The sequence below is a fragment of the Canis lupus genome, chromosome 4, assembly GCF_003254725.2.
Source record: "Canis lupus dingo isolate Sandy chromosome 4, ASM325472v2, whole genome shotgun sequence".
Lineage (NCBI taxonomy): Eukaryota > Metazoa > Chordata > Mammalia > Carnivora > Canidae > Canis > Canis lupus.
In genome coordinates, this window is record NC_064246.1 from 75,747,724 (window position 1) to 75,770,689 (window position 22,966).

The 22,966-nt window shown below is 38.3% G+C and overlaps 1 protein-coding gene across 1 annotated transcript in view; it reads left to right on the forward strand.

Moving 5' to 3' along the window:
• GOLPH3 (golgi phosphoprotein 3) overlaps positions 1-22,966 on the forward strand; it is a 55,898-nt gene that overhangs the window by 16,669 nt on the left and 16,263 nt on the right. The window contains exon 2 of the mRNA XM_025436261.3: positions 21,543-21,674. Coding sequence (XP_025292046.1) covers positions 21,543-21,674 — 132 coding nt within the window. The remainder of the gene's footprint in view (positions 1-21,542; positions 21,675-22,966) is intronic.

The following is a 22,966-nucleotide window of genomic DNA, read 5'->3' on the forward strand; positions in this document are numbered from 1 at the left end:
CTTAAAGATAACCATCTTGATTATGTTTATCACCTCTGCCTAGCAATGTTTTGGCACTCAATAGATATTTATTGAATTAAAATTATATTTTCTTGGGACTGTTGGGTGGCTCAGCGATTCCGCTTCTGCCATTGGCTCAGGGCCTAATCCTGCTTCTCCTCCCTCTGCCTGTGTCTCTGCCTCTCTCTCTCTCTCTCTCTCTCTGGCTCTCATGAATAAATAAAAACAAATTCTATTTTCTTATTTCAAGAATTAAGAAATTATGTTTTACTTTATGCAGCTTTGTGTCTGCTTCCCAAACGATAGTGATTTTCTACAAGAATATCATACACACACCAACATCTAATAAACAAATGTGTTATAATGACTTGGTAGAAAACTTACATGCTTTCATTATTATATATACTTTTCAAAATGTCTTCAACTTAAAATACTGACAGTGTGATATAGTGGTGGAAACACAGTATTTAGAGTCCCAGCACTGTGGCTTTAGAGATGTCTGTTTCTGGAGTGTGAACATGGACATATTTCTTCTCTAAACCAGACTTTTCTTTTCATTCTTTCTTATTTTAAATTTTATTTTTAAGTAATCTCTACACTCAATGTGGGCTTGAACCTAAGATACTGAGATCAAGAATCGTATACTGTACCAACTGAGCCAGCCCTGTGTCCCTAAGCCTCAGATTTTCCAAATGTAAAATGATAGTATTATACTGTGTTATTTGGAGATGAGATGATAATTTATGTGAAAACAGCGTTGCAAACTGATATGTTTTTGTACTGTGTTTATTAAGTAAGTCCTTTAGTGCTTCCTAGAGAAGAATTTAGATTGGGATTATAGTTGGGTTTTGTTATTAAGATGGTGTTAAATACTCTTTAGAACTTCACTGATCATGAGTGTACATTTTCCCATGGAGCTTTCTTTCTTTTTTTTTTTTTAATATTTTATTTATTCAAGAGAGACATAGAGGCAAAGATACAGACAGAGGGAGAAGCAGGCTCTGCAGAGAGCCAGATATGGGACTCGATCCCGGTGCTCCAGGATCATACCCCGAGCCAAAGGCAGACACCCTCAACCGCTGAGCCACCCAGGCATCCCTTTGCCATGGATCTGTTAAAAAAAAATTCATTTGTTTGAAAGAAAGTCAGTTCGTATTTTTTCTAAAAGATTTTGTTTACTTATTTACTTATGAGAGATACAGAGAGGCAGAGACACAGGCAGGAGAAGCAGGCTCCCCGTGGGGAGCCCGAAGCAGGAATTGATCCCGGAACCCCAGGATCACACCCTGAGCCAAAGTCAGATGATCAACCACTGAGCCACCCAGGCATTCCAAAAGGAAATCAGTTTGTCTTACACTTAGTTTTGTGTCTCAGTATTGAAGAGATTAATGGCAGGTGTGGAAAGAAAAATGAGTATCGTAGTCCTTAACCACAGGGATTACCCAGTGGAGGGGAGACCTGAAACTGAACCCTCAATATACACTATGTTTTTTTTTTTTTCTGCACATGCATATTTATGATGGTTTAATTTATAAATTAAGCACAGTAAGATTAAGAACTAATAATAATAAAATAGAGCAGTTAAAACAATGACCTGTAATAAAACTTAGGTGAATATGGTCTTTCTTAAAATGTCTAATTGTACTGTACTCCCCATTCTTCTTGAGATGATTTGAGATGATAAAAATGCCTACATGATGAGATGAAATGAAGCAAATGGGTAGGGACATTGTAATGTAGCATTAGACTGCTGTTGATCCGACCCATGAACTCAGGAGGACCATCTGCTTCTGGAATGTAGTTGAGCATGGGTAAGTGAAACTGGATAAAGGGGCAAGGGGGGACTACTCTGATATCTTCTTTCATTTTCATGGGGGCTCAAGTGAAGCACACCTGGATTACCCATTAAACAAATAGATCTTGGAAGGCAAGACAGAATAATAGAGCCAGGGCTTTGGAGCTAGAGAGACCAGTTTCAGTTCCTGCTTTGCCACTCAGTAACTTTGGCAAGTTCTTTAATTCCCTTGAGCCTCAGTTTGATTATCTTATGAAAATGGAATAATAATGCCTACTTTATAAGGTCTCCAAGGATTAGACATGGTGTACATTAAATGCCTAGCCCAGTTTTAGCATACAGTAGATACTTAGTCTGTGGCGGACTATGAGTATATGGAGAAAAAAGGATTTGGGGAGGATATGTTTGAAATGTTAATAGAAGTCATCCTTGAAGGAGTGGGTGAGGATGGAAGGGGAGAGGATGAGGTAGGGACTTTAATTTTCTCTTGTATACTTCCATTTGAAAACAATTGTTAAACAAGTGAGAGTGACTGAGCTGTCTCAAGAGGAGTGTATAAATAAGACAACTGGTCCCTGGCTGGCTCAGTTGGTGGAACATGTAACTCTTGATTTCGGAGTTGTGCGTTCAAGCCGCATGTTAGATGTAGAGATTACTTAAAAATCTTAGAAAGAAATGTATACATAGGATGAGACCACTGAGCGTTACACTTAAGGAATAAATGGAGAAGAGTAACCTGTAAAAGCCTGAACAGGAGCTGCTGAGTAACATAGCCAAGTGATGTTATGGAAGCCAGGGGAGGAGGAGGGAATGTTAACAACATCAGCATTAGATGTTGTACTGCAGTTACTTAAGAGATTTGTTGAGAACTGTATCAGATTGCATTGGTTTGATAGTGAGAGAGTTATTTTTTGGGGTACCAACCCTTGCCCCATGCGTTTGCAAGTTCATGTATATATAGCTTTTGACTTCCCCAGAACTTGACTATTATTAGCCTCCTGTTAACTGGAAGCCTTACTGATAATGTAAAGTCTATTGACACAATTTTGTATATATATAATCTGTATTCTTGGAATACATTAGATAAAAGGGGCTCTGGGATGGCTCAGTTGGTTAAGTGTCTGCCCTTGGCTCAGTCATGATCCCTGAGATCAAGCCTGGGATTGACCCCCCACATTGGGCTCTGTGGTCAGTGGGGAGTCTGCTTCTTCCTCTTCCTCTGCCCTTGTCCCCACTTGTACATTTACTCTCTTGCTCTCTCAAATAAAATCTTAAAAGTTAGAGAAAAAATGTTGTTAAAGTCCTAAGGAACAGGAAATACAGTTGCAGTTCTGTATTCTATAGTGAAAAAAATGTACAGATAAGTGGACCCGTGTAGTTTAAACTCATGTTGTTGAAGGGTCAACTGTAGTTTGAAGGAATTTGGGGTCAGTGGGCAGGGTATAGAGCAGGACTGGTCTATGCCCTTTTTCTGAAATAGGCAAACTTGAGGATGTTTGAATGTCAGTAGGAAGGTACTATTATTATATAAGAGGTTTAAGATACTTTAGGAGGACGGGAATTGTGAGGAAAGGTACTTCTTGAGGTAGGAGAGCATGGGTAAAAGGATGAGCTTTAGGCAGTTTTCTTATTGTAACCAGACAAAAGAATGAGTATGGACAGAGTTCAGTTTATTGGTTTGATTCATTGCTAGAAGTTGAGGCCATTCCTATCAGATGGTATTTACTTCTTATGAAGTCACCTGCTCGCTCCATAAAGCAGAAGCATAAAGATAAAAATGAGCCAAGTTCAGAGACTTGAGGAGAAGGGAGTTTTGAAATAGTGTGTTAAGAGCTTTGATGAGGGAAACACAGAAGGATTTGTCAGGTATCATTGATGTCTTAGTTTAAGTTGTATTGAGATGGCAAGGTTTTTTTCCCCCCACTAGCAGTTCAGAAGCACAGAAAAGGAGAAAGTGGATAGCTGGATTGATCTGGAGTTGTTGGAGTTTGACCAGGCAAATGCAATGGAAGAAAAACAAAATGGATTTAAGAAATTAGCAAGAGTAGTTGAAGTGCTGCATTCTGGGCTTGTTTTCCCTATTTTTGAATTGGGAATAAAAATAATACTTCAGAAGATTATTATGAAGGTGTGAGTTACTACATGTTTAGTGTTTAGAATAATACTTGGCATGTGAGTGCTCAGTAAAGTCGTGCTGGTCAGAGTTGAGGGTAAAAATGGAGGGGACTGATGTAAAGAAAGGAGGGAGGTTTGGGATTGGAGTCCCCACAAAATTGAAGAGGAATTGGATGTAGATTGAATTAATTACTTGGATTGGGTTCTAACAGATTCTTGGGGTTTGAGGCTGGTATTAAAGTTCCTAGGGGAGTGAGAGTTCTTAGCCTGGAGTCAGTGGTAGAAATCAGAATAAAACATTTGAGTGGGAATAAAGAATTTCTTTAAAAATAAAAAATTGAAAAAACATAAAAAATTGAAATATAGTTGACATATATTAGTTTCAGGTGTATAACATAGTGACTCAACAATTATATACATTACAAAATTCTCACCACAATAGATGTATTTGTCATCTGTCATCAAACAAGGTAATTGCAATATTATTGACTATATACCCTAAGCTGTACTTTTCAACCTTGTGACTTATTTACTTTATAATGGGAAGTATATATCTCTAAATTGCTATTCACCTAACCCCACACCTTCCTCCCCTCTGACAACTGCCAGTTCCTTATATTTATGATTCTTTTTCAGTTTTTGTTGGTTTGTATTATAGATTCCAAACATAAATGGAATCATAGTAGTTGCCTTTGTCTGACTTATTAGCATATTTTCTAGACCCATTCATATTGTGAAGGGCAAGATTTTATTCTTTTTTATGGCTGAATAATATTTCATTGTGTGTATATATACAGTATCTTCTATATCCATCTGTCATGGACACTTAGATTGCTTCCATATCTTCGCTGTTGTGAATAATGCTGCAGTAAACATAAGAGATGCATGTATCTTTTCAAATTAAGTTAATGGATTGTCATTGCTTCTAGGACTTTTTAGTGCACAAGAGAGAATGTATTTTCTTTAGGGGACAGAGCTAGCAAACACTTTGGGAGGGAAAAATCAGTTTATATATTTTTTGGTTCAAATTTAACATAGATTTTTAGTTTACCCACTGAATTTTATACTTGTATCTCCTTTTCTCATTGAAAATCTTGATTTCTAAAGTATTAACTTGTTATGGTTTACTTTACTTTGTGTATTAGAGTAGTTTCAGGGCGCCTGGGTGGCTAGTTGGTTAAGCGTCTGCTTTTGGCTTAGGTCATGATCTCGGGGTTCTGGGATGAGCCTTGCATTGAGCTCTACACTCAGTGGAGAATCTACTTTTCCCTCTCCCTCTACCCCTCACCTCCCTCTTCTCTCAATAAACAAATAAAATCTTAAAAAAATACACTAGTTTCAAAATAATAATGTCAATATTACTACTAATTGACTATTGAGATCAGTTTCTGTGCAGCACTTTAAAAAAACAATTAATTAATTTTAGAGAGAGAGAGAGAGAGAGCGTGCGCATGAGCTGGGAGGGACAGAAGGAGAAGGGGAGTGAGAATCCCAGGTAGGCTCCACACTCAGCGCAGGGCTGGACATGGGGCTTGATCTGGTGACTTTGAGAGCATGACAGATGCTTAACCCACTGAGCACAGTGGGTGCCCCACTGTGTAGTACTTTCATGAAGGACGTACATTTAAAATGCTGCCTTTTGTTCTTTCTCTTTCAGTCCTTCCTTCCCCTATTGATAATTTTTAGAAAGTTGATTCTGGATTTATCTTTTCAGTTTTTCATAGTAAGATTATATGTTTATTCATTCTTGCTCCTCTCCTCCATATGCAAAAGCATTTATTTATCATGTATGTTGTTTGGTGTCTTCCTTTTTACACGTTATAGCCTGAAGATTGTTATCTATCATTATATGGAGGTCTTTCATGGCTCCCTACTATTTTATTATGTGTATATCTTTCTGTATTCATCAGATCCCTTATTGATGGATATATGGGGTGTTTCCAGACTTTCCCAGCTTTGTATAATGTCATATTTAAGAACTATGCAATATATTGTTTCATATTTATGATTTTTTTTCACAGATTCCTGTAAGTGGGATTATCTAGTTAAAGGGTACATATGGGGATCCCTGGGTGGCGCAGCGGTTTGGCGCCTGCCTTTGGCCCAGGGCGCGATCCTGGAGGCCCGGGATCGAATCCCACATCGGGCTCCTGGTGCATGGAGCCTGCTTCTCCCTCTGCCTATGTCTCTGCCTCTCTCTCTCTCTCTCTCTGTGACTATCATAAATAAATTAAAAAAAAAAAAAAAATAAAGGGTACATATGGGACAGCCCCGGTGGTGCAGCGGTTTAGCGCCGCCTGCAGTCCGGGGTGTGATCCTGGAGGCCCGGGATCAAGTCCCGCGTTGGGCTTCCTGCGTGGAGCCTGCTTCTCCCTCTGCCTGTGTCTCTGCCTCTCTCTTGCTCTCTCTGAATAAATAAATAAATCTTTAAAAAAAATAAATAAAGGGTACATATGATTTTTCTAGATTTCCAGATTCCCCTTGGTAGGAGTGGTATCAATTTTGCCTTCCCATTATAGTGTGTAAGAGTGTCTATTCTTTGTTAACAGAATATGTTGTCATTTTATTGGACTTTTTGCCGGTCTTTATAGGTAAGCATTGTCTTCTTTAGTTTTAAAAATTGTGATAAAATATACCTAGCATGAAATTAACTATTAACCATTTTTTAAAAAAAGATTTTATTTATTCATGAGAGACACACACAGAGAGAGAGAGAGAGAGAGGCAGAGACACAGGCAGAGAGAAAAGCAGGCTCCATGAAGGGAGCCCTATGTGGGACTTGATCCCAGGACTCCAGGGATCAGGCCCTGAGCTGAAGGCTGAGCCACCCGGGCCGCCCCACTATTTAACCATTTTAAGTGTATCGTTCACTGGCATGAGGACATTCTCATTATTATGCAACCATCACCACCATCCATCACCAAAACAACTACATCATCCCATACAAAAACTCTGTACCCTTTAAATAATGACCCTGAGATCATGACCTGAGCTGAATTGAGTCATATGCTTAACTGACTGAGCCACCCAGGCGCCCCTATATCTTTTGCTTTTTAAAAATTAAGTATCAAGGGGTGCCTGGGTGGCTCAGTCAGTTAAGTGTATGTCTTCAGCTCAAATCATGATCTCAGGGTCCTGGGATCAAGTCCACTTTGGGCCCTGGCTCAGCAGGGAGCCGTTTCTCCCTCTCCTGCTGCCTTTTTTCTCACCATGTGCTTTCTCTCAAATAATAATAAAATCATTAAAAAGTCAGTATTGATCTTTTAATTTTTAATTTTTAGGATTTGGTATTAGAGATAGTAGCCTTATATCTGTGATATGGTAAATGTCTTTTTTTTTTTAAGATATTCATTCATTCATGAGAGAGATGCAGAGCGAGGCAGAGACTTAGAATGAGAAGCAGGCTTCTCACAGAGAGCCTGGCTCGAGACTTGATCCTTGGACCCGGGATCATGCCGCCCTGAGCCAAAGGCAGATGCTCAGCCACAGAGCCAACTCAGGTGTCCCTGTCCTACATTTTCTTTTTCCTTTTTTTTTTTTTTGAGATTTTATTTATTCATGAGAGAGATACACAGAGAGAGGCAGAGACACAGGCAGAGGGAGAAGCAGGCTCCATGCGGGAGCCCAATGTGAGACTCGATCTCGGGACTCCAGGATCACGCCCTGGGCCAAAGGCAGACAGATGCTCAACCACTGAGCCACCCCGGTGTCCCCTGTCCTATATTTTCTTTAGTTTTTTGACTTGCAAACTTTAAAAAACTTGTATAATTTGTCAGTCTCTTTGTTTCTTTTAGATCAGGTAATAGCTGGAAAGTTTTTTCCCTACTCTTAGGTTATGAAGATATTCATCTCTTTTTTTCTTCTAGTATTTACATTGTTTCATTTTACATTTTAGTCTCTGATCCATTTGGACCTTTAGAAATATAATATGAAATATGAATCCAGTTTTCTTTTTCTAAATAGCTAGGCAGTTGTCCCAATTAGGGACATTGTCCTAATTAGGATATTAATTAAAATATCCATCTTTCCATCCTAACACTGATTTAAGATTATAGTTTTATATATTAGATCTCAATATTGTCTTAGGTTTCTTCCTAGATTTTATTATTTTGGTCTGTTTGTTCATGTACTGGTATGGTATCCTATCATTTCATTTCAAGAGACTTTAAATCTGTTTTACTCTCTAGTAGGGCAGTTTCATTTCTGTTCCTCACATATTGCTCTCTCCCCCTCCCAAGTTTTCCTGGTTATTCCTTGTATTTATCTTTATGAACTTTATTTTTAACTTCTATAGCTCTTGGAAAAAACAAAACTCATTATTTTTATTGGGATGATATTAAGTTTATAAGTAGGAAGAACTGATGACATTTTAATGTTTCTGTATCTAAGAGTGAAACGTTTCCCATCTTCCTGTTTTTAAGTCTTGCAGGGAAATTTTAAGCTTTCTTCATACTGGTTTGCCTAGATATTTTCTTTTTTTTGGTTAAGATTGTAAATGAGGTCTTTGAAATGATATTTTTGGGAGTTTGGGTGACTCAGCTGGTTAAGCGTTGCCTTTGGCTTAGGTTGTGATGCTGGGGTCCTGGGATTGGGCCCCACGTTGAACTCCCCGATCACCAGGAGTCTGCATCTGCCTCTCGCCCTACTTGTGTGTGGGTGCTCTCTCACCCTCTCTCAAATAAAATCTTAAAAAATAATGTTTTCACTTTTTATTATTTCCTTTTTATTATTTGTATATGGTATTTGTTGATGTTTGTCAATTTTATAGTCCTGGTTCTTTTCTGAATTCTCTATTGTCTAGTAATTTTTCCATTTATACTCTTCAGTTTTTCTGGGTATCCAGTTATTTATTTTTTTTGGTATCCACTTATATCTCCTGCAAATGTAATCTTACAGTTTTTCTGTCTCTGTTTATTCTTGTCTAATCTTTGAAGTCTGTCTTTTCCTGAAGTCATTGTCATTCTCTTCATCAGTTTAGTTATTTTTGCTGAACTTTTTCACTGTTAATTCTTTCAAAATAATAAAAAGTTCTAGGATTTCAGAAGTAATTTCACATACAAAAGCGTCTTAGTTGTCTTTTTGGTAACAGCTTTATTGGGATGGAATTCACATGCCATAAAATTCACCCACTTCAAGTGTATAATTCAAGGTTTTTTGTAACACAGAGTTGTGCAGCTGTCATTACAATCAATTTTAGAACAGCTTCATTACCCTCAAGGGAAACTCAGACCCTTAGGTCATTACCTCCTTTTCCTGTCTCTCCACTACTAGGCCTCAGCCTATGCTAGTTATCGTATACTGTGTAACAAAATTTAGAAGCTTGAAACAGCAACCTTACTTTATTTCATAATTATCTGTGGATCAGTAATCTGGGCATTGCATGTGGCTCAAGGTCTTTCATGAGACTGCAGCTAAATTGTTGGCCAGAGAGAGCTTCAGTTTTATCTGGAGGCTCCAACTGGAGATAGGATTCTGTTTCTTGAGGGTTGTTGGACTGAGAGCCTCCGTTCTTTGCTAGACATGTCTGTGTAGATCAGGTCAAAACATGGCAGCTGGCAGAGCAAGGGAGGAGGCCCAAGATGGAAGACCATAGTGTATTTGTAACTAACCTCAGAAGTGATGTACTATCATATTTGTCATACTATGTTAGAAGGAAGTCTAGCCTATATTCACAAGGAGGGGAATTACATGAGGGTATGAATACCAGGAAGCAGGGGTGGGTGGGTGAGTGGGTGGGTGGGTTGTTTATTTATTTATTTATTTATTTAGAAGGTTTTATTTATTCACGAGAGACACAGAAAGAGAGGCAGAGGCAGAGGCAGAGGGAGAAGCAGACTCCATGCGGGAAGCCCGATGTGGGACTTGATCCTGGGTCTCCAGGATCATGCCCTGGGCCGAAGGCAGACGCCCAACTGCTGAGCCACCCAGGCGTCCTGGAAGCAGGGGTTATTGAGGGCTATCCTAGAGGCCGCTTCTGTACAGGAAAAGGATAGCTAACTTTTTTTGCGATCTGTTTTGTCTTTTGTTGTTTTTTTCTTTTAAAGATTTTATTGAGTGAGAGTGAGTAAGCTCAAGTGAGCACAAGCTGGGGTAGGGTGCGGTGGGGGGGGGGGGAAGATCAGAGAGAGAGGGACAAGTAGACTCCCTGCATGTGGGGCTCGATCCGAGGACTCTGAGATCATAACCTGAGCCTAAATGAAGAGTTGGACCAACTGAGCGACCCAGGTACCCGTATTTTTTGGTTTTTAACCCATATTCTTTCTGATGATAAGCTACTTTCTTTAGGCCTCATTAATTACCTCAATGTACCAGGATGTTTGGGTTTTAGAAAACAGGGGTGAGGGCAGCCCCAGTGGCGGAGAGGTTTAGCGCCGCCTGCAGCCCGGGGTGTGATCCTGGAGACCGGTGATCGAGTCCCACGTCGGGCTCCCTGCATGGAGCCTGCTTCTCCCTCTGCCTGTGTCTCTGTCTCTCTCTCTCTCTGTCTGAATTAAAAAAAAAAAAAAAGAAAGAAAAGAAAACGGGTGATTTTTAGATTTCTGTGTATTCCAGAACCTATCAACCTGAGAGTCTAACTTGGATTCTTAAAATCTAAATGTAGTACATGCTTGCCATACTTCTGTAACTGTTACCAGTGTGTTATGTATGATATCCCCACATTTTCCTGCCAGTTTGACATTTAAGAAGATCACACTATCAAATGAAAACTTGGAATTTTTCTTGTCCTCTTCTAGGCTATGTATAACAGTGCCAAACACCAGTTTTCGGGTACCTCAATTATAAATGCTTATCTATCCTGAGATATGTTAACTTTATTCTTCAGACAGTTCTTTATATGCTATTAGAGAGTTTTTAAGGGGCTCCTGGTTGGCTCAGTTGGTTAAGCATCTGCCTTCAGCTCAGGTCAGGATCTGAGCCCTTGGGATCAAGCCCTGTATCCTGCTCCCTGCTCAGCAAGGAGTCTGCTTCTCCTGCCTCTGCCCCTTCCCCTATTCTCTCAAGTAAATAAATAAAATCTTAAAAAAAAAAGTTTAAAAAGTAATCTTGATTGACTTGGAAACACTTTTTTAGAAATTAACAGGATTGTGTCTGGTTTTGCTGTAAGTCACATACCCCCTTTAGGGAATTCTAAATTGGTTAGAATCATATTTGTGGAGTGCTTCATTGAATTCTGTCTCTTTTAAGATGTAGATAAAAAAATGGAGACACAGAGAGGTATAAATGACCTGCTTCAAATCCTGTAAAAAGTTCCTTGTGGCTAGGGCCTCTATTCAGGTTTTTTCACATGTGGTCAGCCTTATTCTCGCTGCGTCTCAGTGACACTCTTTGTGTAAAGATTTTTATTACCTAACTCTATTTCTTGTTATGGGTTTATTCCGATTTTTATTTCTTCAGTTGGCTTTGGTAATATGTTTTTCCAGAAATTTGAAGATTTCATTTAATTTAATTTTTTGGCATACAGTTGTTTATAGTGTTCCTTGTAGTCCTTTAAATTTCTGTAGGTTTGGAAGTGATGTCCCTGGTTTTATTTTATTTATTTATTTTTTAGAGATTTTATTTATTCATGAGAGACCCAAAGAAAGAGAAAGAGGCCGAGACACAGGCAGAGGGAGAAGCAGGCCTCATGCAGAGAGCCCGATGTGGGACTCGATCCTGGGTCTCCAGGATCACGCCCTGGGCTGAAGGCGGTGTTAAACCACTGACTGAGTCACCAGAGCTGCCCCCTGGTTTTATTTTTGACTTTGGTAATTTGCATATCTTTTTCTTCTCTGCCTTTCTCTCTCTCCTCCATTCCTGTTTTAACTTTGATTTTTTTTTTTTTTTAAGAAATAACTTTTTGTTTCATAGATCCATCCCCTTATCCCAGTTTTTGTATTTTGCATTTCATTGGTTTCTGTACTAATTTTTATTATTTTCTTCCTGTCGATTGATTTGGATTTAATTTGTTCTTTTTCTAGTTTCTTAAGGTGGGAGATGAGGTTGTTGATTTGAGACCTTTTGTAATATAGGTATGTAATGGAAATATAAATTTCTTTTTAAACACTACTTTAGCTGTATTCCATAGATTTTGATACTTTGTGTGTTTATTTCCATTTAGTTCAAAATATTTCTTAACTTTTTTGATGATTTCTTTGACCAGTGGATTATTGAGAAGCTATAGATTAATTTCTAAATGGAAATTTCCCAGATTTCATTCTTTTGATTTCTAATTTAATTCTCTTGGAGTAAAACATACTTTATATGATTTCAGTCCTTTTAAATGCATTGTTTTATAGGCTACCATATGATCCATCTTGGAGAATATTCCAGGTGTGCTTGAAAATCATGTATATTTTACTTTTGTTTGTTGGAGAGTTTTATAAGTGCCATTTAAGTCAGCTTGGTTGATAGGGTTGTTCAGTTTGTATCTTTGTTCTATCAGTTATTGTCAGTGTAGTCAATTACTGTTACTGTATATTTTTCTTCTCTTGTCAGTTTTTGCTTCATGTATTTTGGGAATCTGTTAGATATGTATATGTTTTATAATTGTTACATCTTCCTGATGCTTAACTTCTTTATCATATGAAAATGTTTTCCTTTGTTCCTCTTAATTTTTACTCTGAAGTCTACTTTGTCCTTTACATACCTGTTCTAGTTTTCTTTGATTTGTATTTGCATGTTCTTTTTGTTGTAAAACCTGTTTGTGTTTTGGAATCTAAACTGTCTTTTGTAGACAGCATATGGTTAGGTCTTCTCTCTGCATCTCAGTGACCCTCTTTGTGTAAAGATTTTTATTACCTAATTCTGTTTCTTGCTGGGGTTTATTCTGAGGTTCATTTCTGAAGGTTTTTTGACCAGTTTTTTTAATCTTTTTTTAAAAAGATATGTTTATTTGAGAGAGAAGAGCATGTGCACATGCGCTTGAGTGGGGAGAGCGGCAGGAGGAGAGAATCCTCAAGCAGATCCCCACTTAATGTGAAGCCTGCCACACACCATCCCACAACTCTTGAGACGATGACCTCAGTGGAAACCAAAAGTCCGACCTTAGCCAAAACCAAGAGTCAGGTGCTTGACCATCCAGGTGCCTCAGTCTTTTATCTGTGATTGGAGTATTTAAATTGTTCACAATTACATAATTATTGATAGAGTTGGGTTTATGCTAGCACTTATGCTCTTTGTTTTCTATGTCAAATAATCCTTTTGGTTCCTCTGTCCTCCTTAAAGTAGGAAGTTACACCATTTAAGTTTCCTCCCTTACTTCTTTTCTTCCTTCTTTATATTAATTTAGATCTTTTTCTCAATATTTAGAAATTATGTCTTTATCACATTCTTCAAATTAATACTCCTTTAATTCCAGTAAAATACAGAAACTTTTCTTCAATATAGCTTTATTGACTCCCCCTTCTTTTGTGCATTATTGTTAGAAATATTACAAATTTTAAAAAAATATTACAAATTTATGTTATAACCCCAACAGTGGTATTTTATACTTAATTTTTATGCAACTTTTGCATAAAAATTATTATTTTTATTTTTAAAGTTTTTATGTATGTATTCATGAGAGACACAGAGACACAGGCAGCGGGAGAAGCAGGCTCCTCACAGGGAGCCCGATGTGGGACTTGATTCCAGACCCCGGGATCATGCTCTGAGCTGAAGGCAGATGCTCAATTGCTGAGCCACACAGGCATTCTGCAACTGTTGCTTTTTTTTTTTTTTTTTTTAAGATTTAAAAATTTATCTATTCATGAGAGACACAGAGAGAGAGAGGCAGAGAAGCAGGCCCCATGCAGGGAGCCCGACGTGGGACTCGATCCCGGGTCCCCAAGATCACGCCCCAGACCGAAGGTGGCAACAAACCGCTGAGCCACTGGGGCTGCCCAACTTTTGCTTTTAAATAAATTTTTAAAAGGCAAAAGAAAATGAAGTTTTAAAAATTATTTAAAGATTTTATTTATTTATTTGACAGAGAGCAAGCACAAACGGGATACAGCAGAGGGAAAGGAAGAAGCAGCCTCCTCACTGAGCAGGAAGCCTGACATGGGGCTTGATCTCAGAATCTAGGTATCATGACCTCAGCCAAAGGCAGATGTTTAACTGAGCCACCGAAGGGCCCCAGAAATACACAGTTTTTTAAAATTTGCCTTTGTATCTGTCCACTGTATGGATTTGAAATACCATCAGACTTTTAGCAACAGGACTTCCTTTGGTTAATACCTTGTAAGGTTGACCTGCTAGCAACAAATTCATTTTTTGTTTCACATTCATTTTTGAAAGATAATTTTGCGGAGTATAGATTCTTGGTTGATCGTATTTTTTTCTTTCAATGCTTCAAGTGTGTTCTCTCAGTGCCTTCTAGTCTCTATAGTCTCCAGAGTTTGCAATGAGAAGTTAACTGGTAACTGTGTTGTTCCTTTGTATATGATAAAGATTTTTCTCAGAAGTTTGATTAGTAGGTGTCTAGGTTTGATGATCTCTTTGTGTTTATCTATTTTTTAAAAAAATTTTTATTTTATTTATTCATAAAGATAGAGAGAGAGAGGCAGAGACACAGGCAGAGGGAGAAGCAGGCTCCATGCAGAGAGCCTGACCTGGGACTTGATCCAGGGTCTCCAGGATCACGTCCTGGGCTGCAGGTGGCGCTAAACTGCTGTGCCACCGGGGTGGCCCTCTTTGTGTTTATCTAGTTTGGAGTTTGTTGAGCATCTGGATCTTAGATGATTATTTTCCTAGTTTGAGAAGTTTTCAGCTGTTCTTTTTCCTGCATTTTCCTCTCTTTTTTGAGATTGTCCTTTTACTCCTGGGAGTCTTGAAGGCTTTCTTCTTTTTCTTTTTTTTAATTGAAATATACTTGACATTCTTCATTTTCTTTTTCCTTGCTGTTCTTTTTCATTTCATACCTACTATTGAGTTCTAGTGAACTTTCCATTACAGTTATTAATTTTAACTATAGAATTTTCATCTCTTTCCTGAGATTCTCTATTTGATGAATCATTGTCTTTCTTAATGAGTCATTGTCATTCTTTCCTTTAATTCTTTAAATAGGATTTCCTTTAGTTCTTACCCATTAACTTAGTAGAATGTCCCTCAGTTTGGATTTGTCTGTTGTGTAATTTTTTTTTAAATGTATATCTTAGTGTTATGTGTGTCTTCTTAATTCTTTTAGTGTATGTGTGCTTTTTTACTTTTGTAAAATTGGGGATATCAGGTTTAATTTTGCTTCTGACTGGATGAGATTAATTAGGATGTGGCACTTAAATTGTTAAGTCCTTATTTGCCCTATTATAAATGATAATATGGGTAGGTTGGACTGATGTTTGTTTATGAAATAAGCAGGTGCACTTATAGTCATAATCATTTTATTTGAGATTTCTTAGTCTTAGTGCTTGTATGTGCTTGTGAGCAGAGAGAGGAACAGAGGGAGAGAAATTCAGGCAAGCTCCATGCTCAGCCGGGTTTATTCTTGACCCCCCGTTCATAATCTTGAGTCAAAATCAAGAGTCAGATATTTAACTGACTGAGCCACCCAGATGCCCTTAGTCCTTTTAACTTTCAGTTTGCTTCTGTTATTTTACTTGTAATGAACACTGTGTAAATAAGTTACATAAATCTTTCTGTACATATTTCCTGACTAAAGGTCCATAAGAACTTTTTTGAATGTGAACTTTAACAGTATGAACATTTAAAGAGGGTTTTTATGTATTAATGCTTAATGATATCATGTATGTATGTATACATAAAATTTCAACTTAGGAACATACTTTATACTATTTTGTACCTCCTTTTCATGTTATGGGTATATATATCATGTTATATGAGGGAAAATTGTATAATACTTCTAGTTGTATCCTTTTTATGATATTTACATGATACTCTGGTTGTATCCCCTCTTCCAGTATAGTTTACATACAGTGTTATATTTCTGGTGTATAATATAATGATTCAACAATTCTATACATTACCCAGTGCTCATCATGAAAGTGTACTCTTAATCCCCTTCACCTATTTCACCTATCCTCCCACCCACCTCGTCCTTTGGCAGCCATCAGTTCTCTGTAGTTAAAAGTTTGATTTTTGGTTTGTTTCTTTTTTTGTTTCTTAAATTCCACATATGAATGAAATCCTATAAATCTTGTCTTTCTCTGAATTACTTTACATAGCATTATACCCTCTAGATCTATCCATGTTCTTGCAAATGGCAAGATTTCATTCTTTTCATGGCTGAGTAATATTAGTGTGTGTGTACACATGCACCACATCTTCTTTATCCATCTATCAGTGGATACTTGGGCTGCTTGCATAACTTGGCTATTGTACATAATACAATAAACACAGGGGTGTATGTATACTTTTGAATTAATGTTTTTGTGTTTTTGGGGTATCCAATAATGTGAGTACTAAATTGTAGGGTTTTTCTATTTTTACCTTTTTGAGGAATCTCCATACTGTTTTCCACAGTGGCTGGACCAATTTAATTCCTAACCAGCAGTGCATGAGGGTACCTTATTCTCTGCATCCTCACCAAAACTAGTTTCTTGTGTTTTTGAATTTTGCCATTCTGACAGGTGTGAGTTCATATTTCATTGTGGTTTTGATTTACATTTCTCTGACAGTGAGTGATTCTGAGCATTTTTTAGGTGTCTGTTGGCCATCTCTGTGTCGTCTTTGGAGAAATGTCCATTCATGCCTTCTCATTTTTAATTGGGCTATTATTTTTTGATGTTGAGATATATCATTTGTCAATATCTTCTTCCATTCTGTAGGTTGTCTTTTAGTTTTGGTGGTTGCTTCCTTTGCTGTGCAGAAGCTTTTTATTGTTTTTTTTTTTTTTTTTTTTTAAAGATCTTATTTATTTATTATTAGAGCATGAGTAGGGGGGACAGGCAGGGGGAGAGGAAGAAGCAGACACCTTGCTAAGTAGGGAGTCTGACAATGGTCTCGATCCCAGGACCATAGGATCATGACCTGAGTGGAAGGCAGATGCTTAACTGACTGAGCCACCCACATGCCCCTATCTAGTTGATTCTTAAACAACAAAATGTTTCTCATTAAGCACTTCTGGAGCTCGTAACTCAAATGGTGGAACTCAGTGTTTGCATTTTTAGGGGCCCAATAAAACACCATCTTCTCCATTCAAATTGAGCCTCTGGAGAGAAATAAAGGGAATCAGGCAACTAGAGATCCAAATAAGTATCCTCTTATCGTTGAGGAAAAGCTATGTTGGAGGTTGTTGCTTGGACATGTAGAATGTTGGGCTTTTTTGTAGTCTTTGTCCCCTAAATTTAGAACTTGGAACTTCCCACCAAGGGAAGAATTGTGTCTGCAGAGCATATCCACAAGATCATTGCCTCATTTGTTATTGTACCATTCATTCTTTCTGCTTGGCTCCTTGCTTCTGAATGACATACTATAAAATAAAGGTAATTTATCTCAGTTTATGTTCCACAGTCTTCTCAGAAGGTCTGCCCTAAAGTTTGGGCATTTGTCTGAGGACTCTGTTATGCCAGGGACTCTGAACAACAAAAGTTTGATTGAAGGACTCTGTAATTAATTTAGCAGGCATCCCATTGGGAAAGTTTCTACTTAGCTGTTATTATTTATTGTTATTAAAGGAGATGGTGAAAGGCAAGTAGAAGTGCTTTGAATTCATTTCCAGGGCCCTTGGATTCCTTGTCTCTTGTGTTCTATTCTTAGTTTTGTTGATGGCCTTGCGAGCTGAACATGGTGTGTGTGTGTGTGTGTGTGTATTTTAAAGCATTTATTTATTCATGAGAGACACAGAGAAGAGACAGATACACAGGCAGAGGGAGAAGCAGGCTCCATGCAGGGATCCCGACGTGGGACTCGATCTCCATGCAGGGATCTCGACGTGGGTCTCCAGGATCATGCCCTGAGCCAAAGGCTCAACCACTGAGCCACCCAGGTGTCCCAGCACATGGTATCTTTGAATGTGCCTTTTAAAAACTTTATAGCATCCCAGCTCATCAGTACGACCATATTGGAGTCTTAGTACATCCTCTATTCTTGTATGTTCCCTCTTGTTTTGGGCTCATGAACCAAATGAAGTCACGTCTCTCTGAATTTTGTGGGAATATCTCTGCCACTCCTGTCCTTGTGTTTGAAAATATTGGAACTGGTTTTTGATCACAAACTTGTAGGGCCCCAAAGTAATTTTCTAACCTCCAGTTGTTTCTTGTACAGTGAGTGGGGACATCCCCAAGGTCCCATGGCTGCTGGTATTTCTAGGGCAGCTGCTACTGCTTCATCAGTAAGTTGATTGGTCAGTGGTCCTCCCTTAGTGTGACCCTGCACTTTGAGTACCTATCCTTAGACCAGCCACGGACAAGAAGATGTTCCATTGCTGGCGGTAGAATCTCAAACTCATTAAGGGATCTGAGATGATTATTGACTTCTAAGTGCCAGAGCTGTGTGGTATCCCCGAATACATAGTCATTATTGGGGCTTCTTTACCTTCTTTACAGCATGGTTGCAAATGTAGCTAGTTGTGCCTTTTGAGCCAAATCGTAAAGTCTTTTATATTTCCAAGTCTTCCTCACCTGTTCTGTTATTTTTAATGTGGCTGGCTTGCACTGCTTAACAGACAAGGTATATTTTTATGGGGCATAAACACATCATTGCCCTGAAAATATGACCATCCTACGTGGATTACAGGTTCTTGTAATTGTTTCAGAGATTAATGGTTTGAAGATGAAATCCTTTGGGCAGTGGTTGTTATTGATCTGCCCTTGTAAAATCTTTTTCATTGAGAACGCAGGTGGTTTGGCATCCTGCCTGGATATAGTTATTCAGTCATCCAGTCTTGTACTGAGTTTTAAGTACTCCAAGTAACTTTGCCACATGTCTCTTCTCTCTTCCATGGATATAAGTTAGTTCAGTAGCTATAATATGACATTTCCTTTAAGGTACCATCTTATTTTGAGATGCATCCTGATTTTAGAGATTGGAGATTTTATTGAAAAAAAAAATGGACAGAAACATCACTGTGTAAATTTAAGGTGTAGTGCATGATGGTTTGATTTACAAATGCTGTGAAATACCTTCTAAATAGATCTAGTTGATATTCATCATCGCATATAGAGACTTTAATAAGCTTATATAAGCTTTTAAAATGTCTGTTTTGGGATTGATGAAATGTAGTTTTAAGATTGGCACTAGAGGATCCCTGGGTGGCGCAGCGGTTTGGCGCCTGCCTTTGGCCCAGGGCACGATCCTGGAGACCCGGGATCGAATCCCACATCGGGCTCCCGGTGCATGGAGCCTGCTTCTCCTTCTGCCTGTGTCTCTGCCTTTCTCTCTCTCTGTAACTATCATAAATAAATAAAAATTAAAAAAAAATTTAAAAAAAAAAAAAAAAAAAAAAAAAAAAAAAAGATTGGCACTAGAGATGAAAAGATTAAAGGGCTCCTTGGCATTTATAATTTTGAGTAATTTCTTCACCACTGCTGGTCTGTCGTACATGTGTTGTGGCATGAATTCACTGCAGACTCTTGCTGGCCTACATCACGGCCAGATTGACTGGACTTTCATACAGTCTACTGCTTTTCCTCTGATATACTTAATTTCAAAGATGGCATTGTCATCTCATCCAGTTATACCATTCAGATTTTTTAAATCTTGCCCTTCTTAGTATTCTTCTCTCTCTCTCTCTTCCCTCCCCCTACCTGGTTAATTCCTGATCATGTTTTGCTATAGGTCCATGCCCATTTGTCAGCTTTCCCATGTGAATATAATTCTATTTAAGTATATGTCTTTTAGTGGTAATGCCCCAAAGCCATTCACTTAAATGTAGATCTTTAACATCTGTCATTAAAGACTCCATTTTGCTAACATCTCTGGGTATACCATTACCCTCCGAGCAGTTGAGATGGAGACATATTTCATCCTCTGCTAGCAAATGTGAGCTTTTCAATACTATTCATCTGGAATTTCCAGGCTTGTAGACAGAGACAGGGTGTGGTACTGTCCACATGCATTACTGCCTCACAAGGGGTATTTTGTTGTATACAGTTTGTAAAGGCTTACCTGGGAGTTCCAGCTGTATGTCCAGTTGAGTAGAAGCCAGACATCTGTAACTTTGATTTCATGTGGAATCCATGCCCAGGCCTTCCAGGGCTTTAATTGGTGTGAGTACACAGGCCATGGATTTTTACATAGCCTCTGTAACTTAATGGTCTTTACTAAAATTACCTTGCTGAACCGCTGGCAGTCTTACCTTACTCAGACCCCTACCATTTATTAAGTTTAAAAGTATTCTCTTGAATCCAGTTTCTGCTTTGCCTGCCTCATATTTAAATTGGCCTCTAAACTGATACTTTGTTTATCCCTCTGTGGCTCCCTTGATCCAAATTCTCACTTTCCCAAAGCCTTTTCCCTTAGGAGTGGGCTTCATTAGGCTAATTTAATAAGTCCCTGTGTCAGTAGAGGAATCCAGGGACTTTGATGGTTGGTCAGTCATCTTCTGATACATAGGCTGACGTGACCTGGCAAAGTACCAGGATTGATCTTGAGAAAGTGACAGAACCAAAGGATTAGGCCCCTACCGAATCCTAGGCTCTCCATTCTTCACAGAATTGATTGGCCTGCTCTTTTTCCTACCAAGATTCTATGTTACCCTGTTCTGAGAACCAAATTTTGCTTTTTCCTCAGAGTTGGGTACTTCAAATTAGTAGGTGGCAGAGTTCATGGCTTCATATTTTGGGGAACTCCAATTATTCACTCTGAAAAAGTGCCTAGACTTCCATCTGGTTGATTTAAGTATCCCCAGATCTTCTAGATGTCTGGCAGTCTCTATTCTATCTGGTTTTTCTTCCACATTGGTTGTTGCCCATAAGTTTCTCTTGGGTGAGGGAGGGGGAGTGCATCTAAATCTCTTTACAATGTTTGTTATTCAGAACTTTGGGCAGTGGGCCCTGAGATAAATTTCCTAATACATATTCTCTCAAAATTAGCTTTGTTTTTATACTAAAAGGCACTGAATGAATGTTTTAATTCTCTGAGGCCACATTGGCTAGATTGTTTTTCCTGAGCTTAAACTTGCCCACCAGTACTAATAATAAGCCACTATCATCAGAGGTTAACTGAGTGAATGAGCTGGGTCCTTGGAATCTGAAAGAGCCTAGTAAACATAATTTCATGAAGAATGAAAGACATTGTACTTTAAACCTCTGGCTTCCTTTTTGGCTTCCTTTTTAAAAAAGATTTTTATTTATTTACTTATGAGGGAGAGAGGGAGACAGGGGCAGAGACATAGGCAGAGGGAGAAGCAGGCTCCCTTTAAGGAGCGCAATGTGGAACTCGATCTCGGACCCTGGGATCATGCCCTGAGCTGAAGGCAGATGCTCAACCGCTGGCTGAGCCACACAGGCGCCCCAGAACCTCTGACTTCCAAAGCTATTTGTTTATCTGCATGTAAAGATTAGTGATGAAAAGACAAACACCTGAAAAATCTAGATTAATCTAGATTATAATAATTGTAATTTTTAGTACTTTATTTAAAATTACAAATTATGAAAAGACATATAAGGCACCAAAAATAACTTGGGTTAAGGCTATTTCTATTTTTTTTGAATCTGAATTCAAAGTAAATTAACTATTTTGTTTTCTTCCCCTCCCCCCCCTTTTTTTAAACTAGGGTTACACATCATTTTGGAATGACTGTATATCATCTGGATTACGTGGCTGTATGTTAATTGAATTAGCACTGAGAGGAAGGTTACAACTAGAGGCTTGTGGAATGAGACGTAAGAGTCTGTTAACAAGAAAGGTAAGAAGAATGCTAAATAACATCTCCCTTTTAAAGAGTTTGTGCTACCTAAAAACGGAAGTTTCTATTAACAGATTTAAAGAAATAAAGAGGAAGTTGATTTTAAAGTTAAGACTTTATTGGAAGTCATGTTTCTATGTGTTTTTTGCATTGGTTTCTTGGTTCTTTGTACATAATGACTAATGTAATTCGTTGTGAGGCTCACTGGCCACTACATCTTACATATTCAGAAAGACTCCAAACTTCATTGCTGCTTCTTAAAGCCACACTTTGGAAAGACTCTACTTAACTTTGTTTTAAAACTCAAAAGTGTTACCATGCAAGTTAACTATCCATAGGCTGTTAGGCTTTTTAGCAGAATATGAGTACTTTTTACATCTCTGCCTTCACTACTGTGTAGGACTGTGTAAATAGTTATTTTTGGCTAGTTTTTAGAATTTTGGGGGGAAGATTTTATTTATTTGAGAGAATGAAAAAGAGAGAGATCACGAGCAGGGGGAAAGGGCAGAGGGAAAAGCAGACTTCCTGTTGAGCAGGGAGCCTGACATGGGGCTCGATCCCAGGACCCTGGGATCATGACTTGAGCCAAAGGCAGATGTTTGACTGACTGAGCTACCCAAGTGCCCCAACATCTCCATATCTAATTTAATGTTATCTCATCTATAGATTTACTAGGGATGAGGTTCCAGGGGTTAGGAAATGACACCTCTTGGGGTTGACTTTTCAACTTGCTTTTATTAGTTCTCTTAGTTATTTCTTTTGGCATTTATGTCCATATTATGTCCATATTTGTAAATGAGCTTATACTGCCATCTCTCACTTTTTTAAAAGATTTTATTTTTAAGTAATCTTTATATCTAGCATGTGACTTGAACTCACAATCCCAAGATCAAGAGTCACATGCTCTACCCACTGAGCCAGCCAGGCAACCCTGCCATCTCTTGATAAATCAGTTTGAAATGCTTTTTACTTTCTATTAGAAAAGATGAGAAAAAAAAAAAGTTGAATATTTGTCTTTCTTACCACTTACCTCCATCCCCAACATTCCTAATAGAGTTACGTCATAATTTTTTGTAAAACCATACGATTGTTTTATATTATTATATCAATCCTGTAGAGTTTGGTTATATCCTATGATATTTTCCTTTTTTTTTTTTAAAGATTTTATTTATTTATTAGAAGGAGAGAGCTAGAGAGCACAAGCAATGGGGGGCGGGGGGGGGGGACGGTGGACGGACAGAGGGAGAGGGAGAAGCAGGTTCTTCCTTACTGAGCAGAGAGCCAAGCGGGGC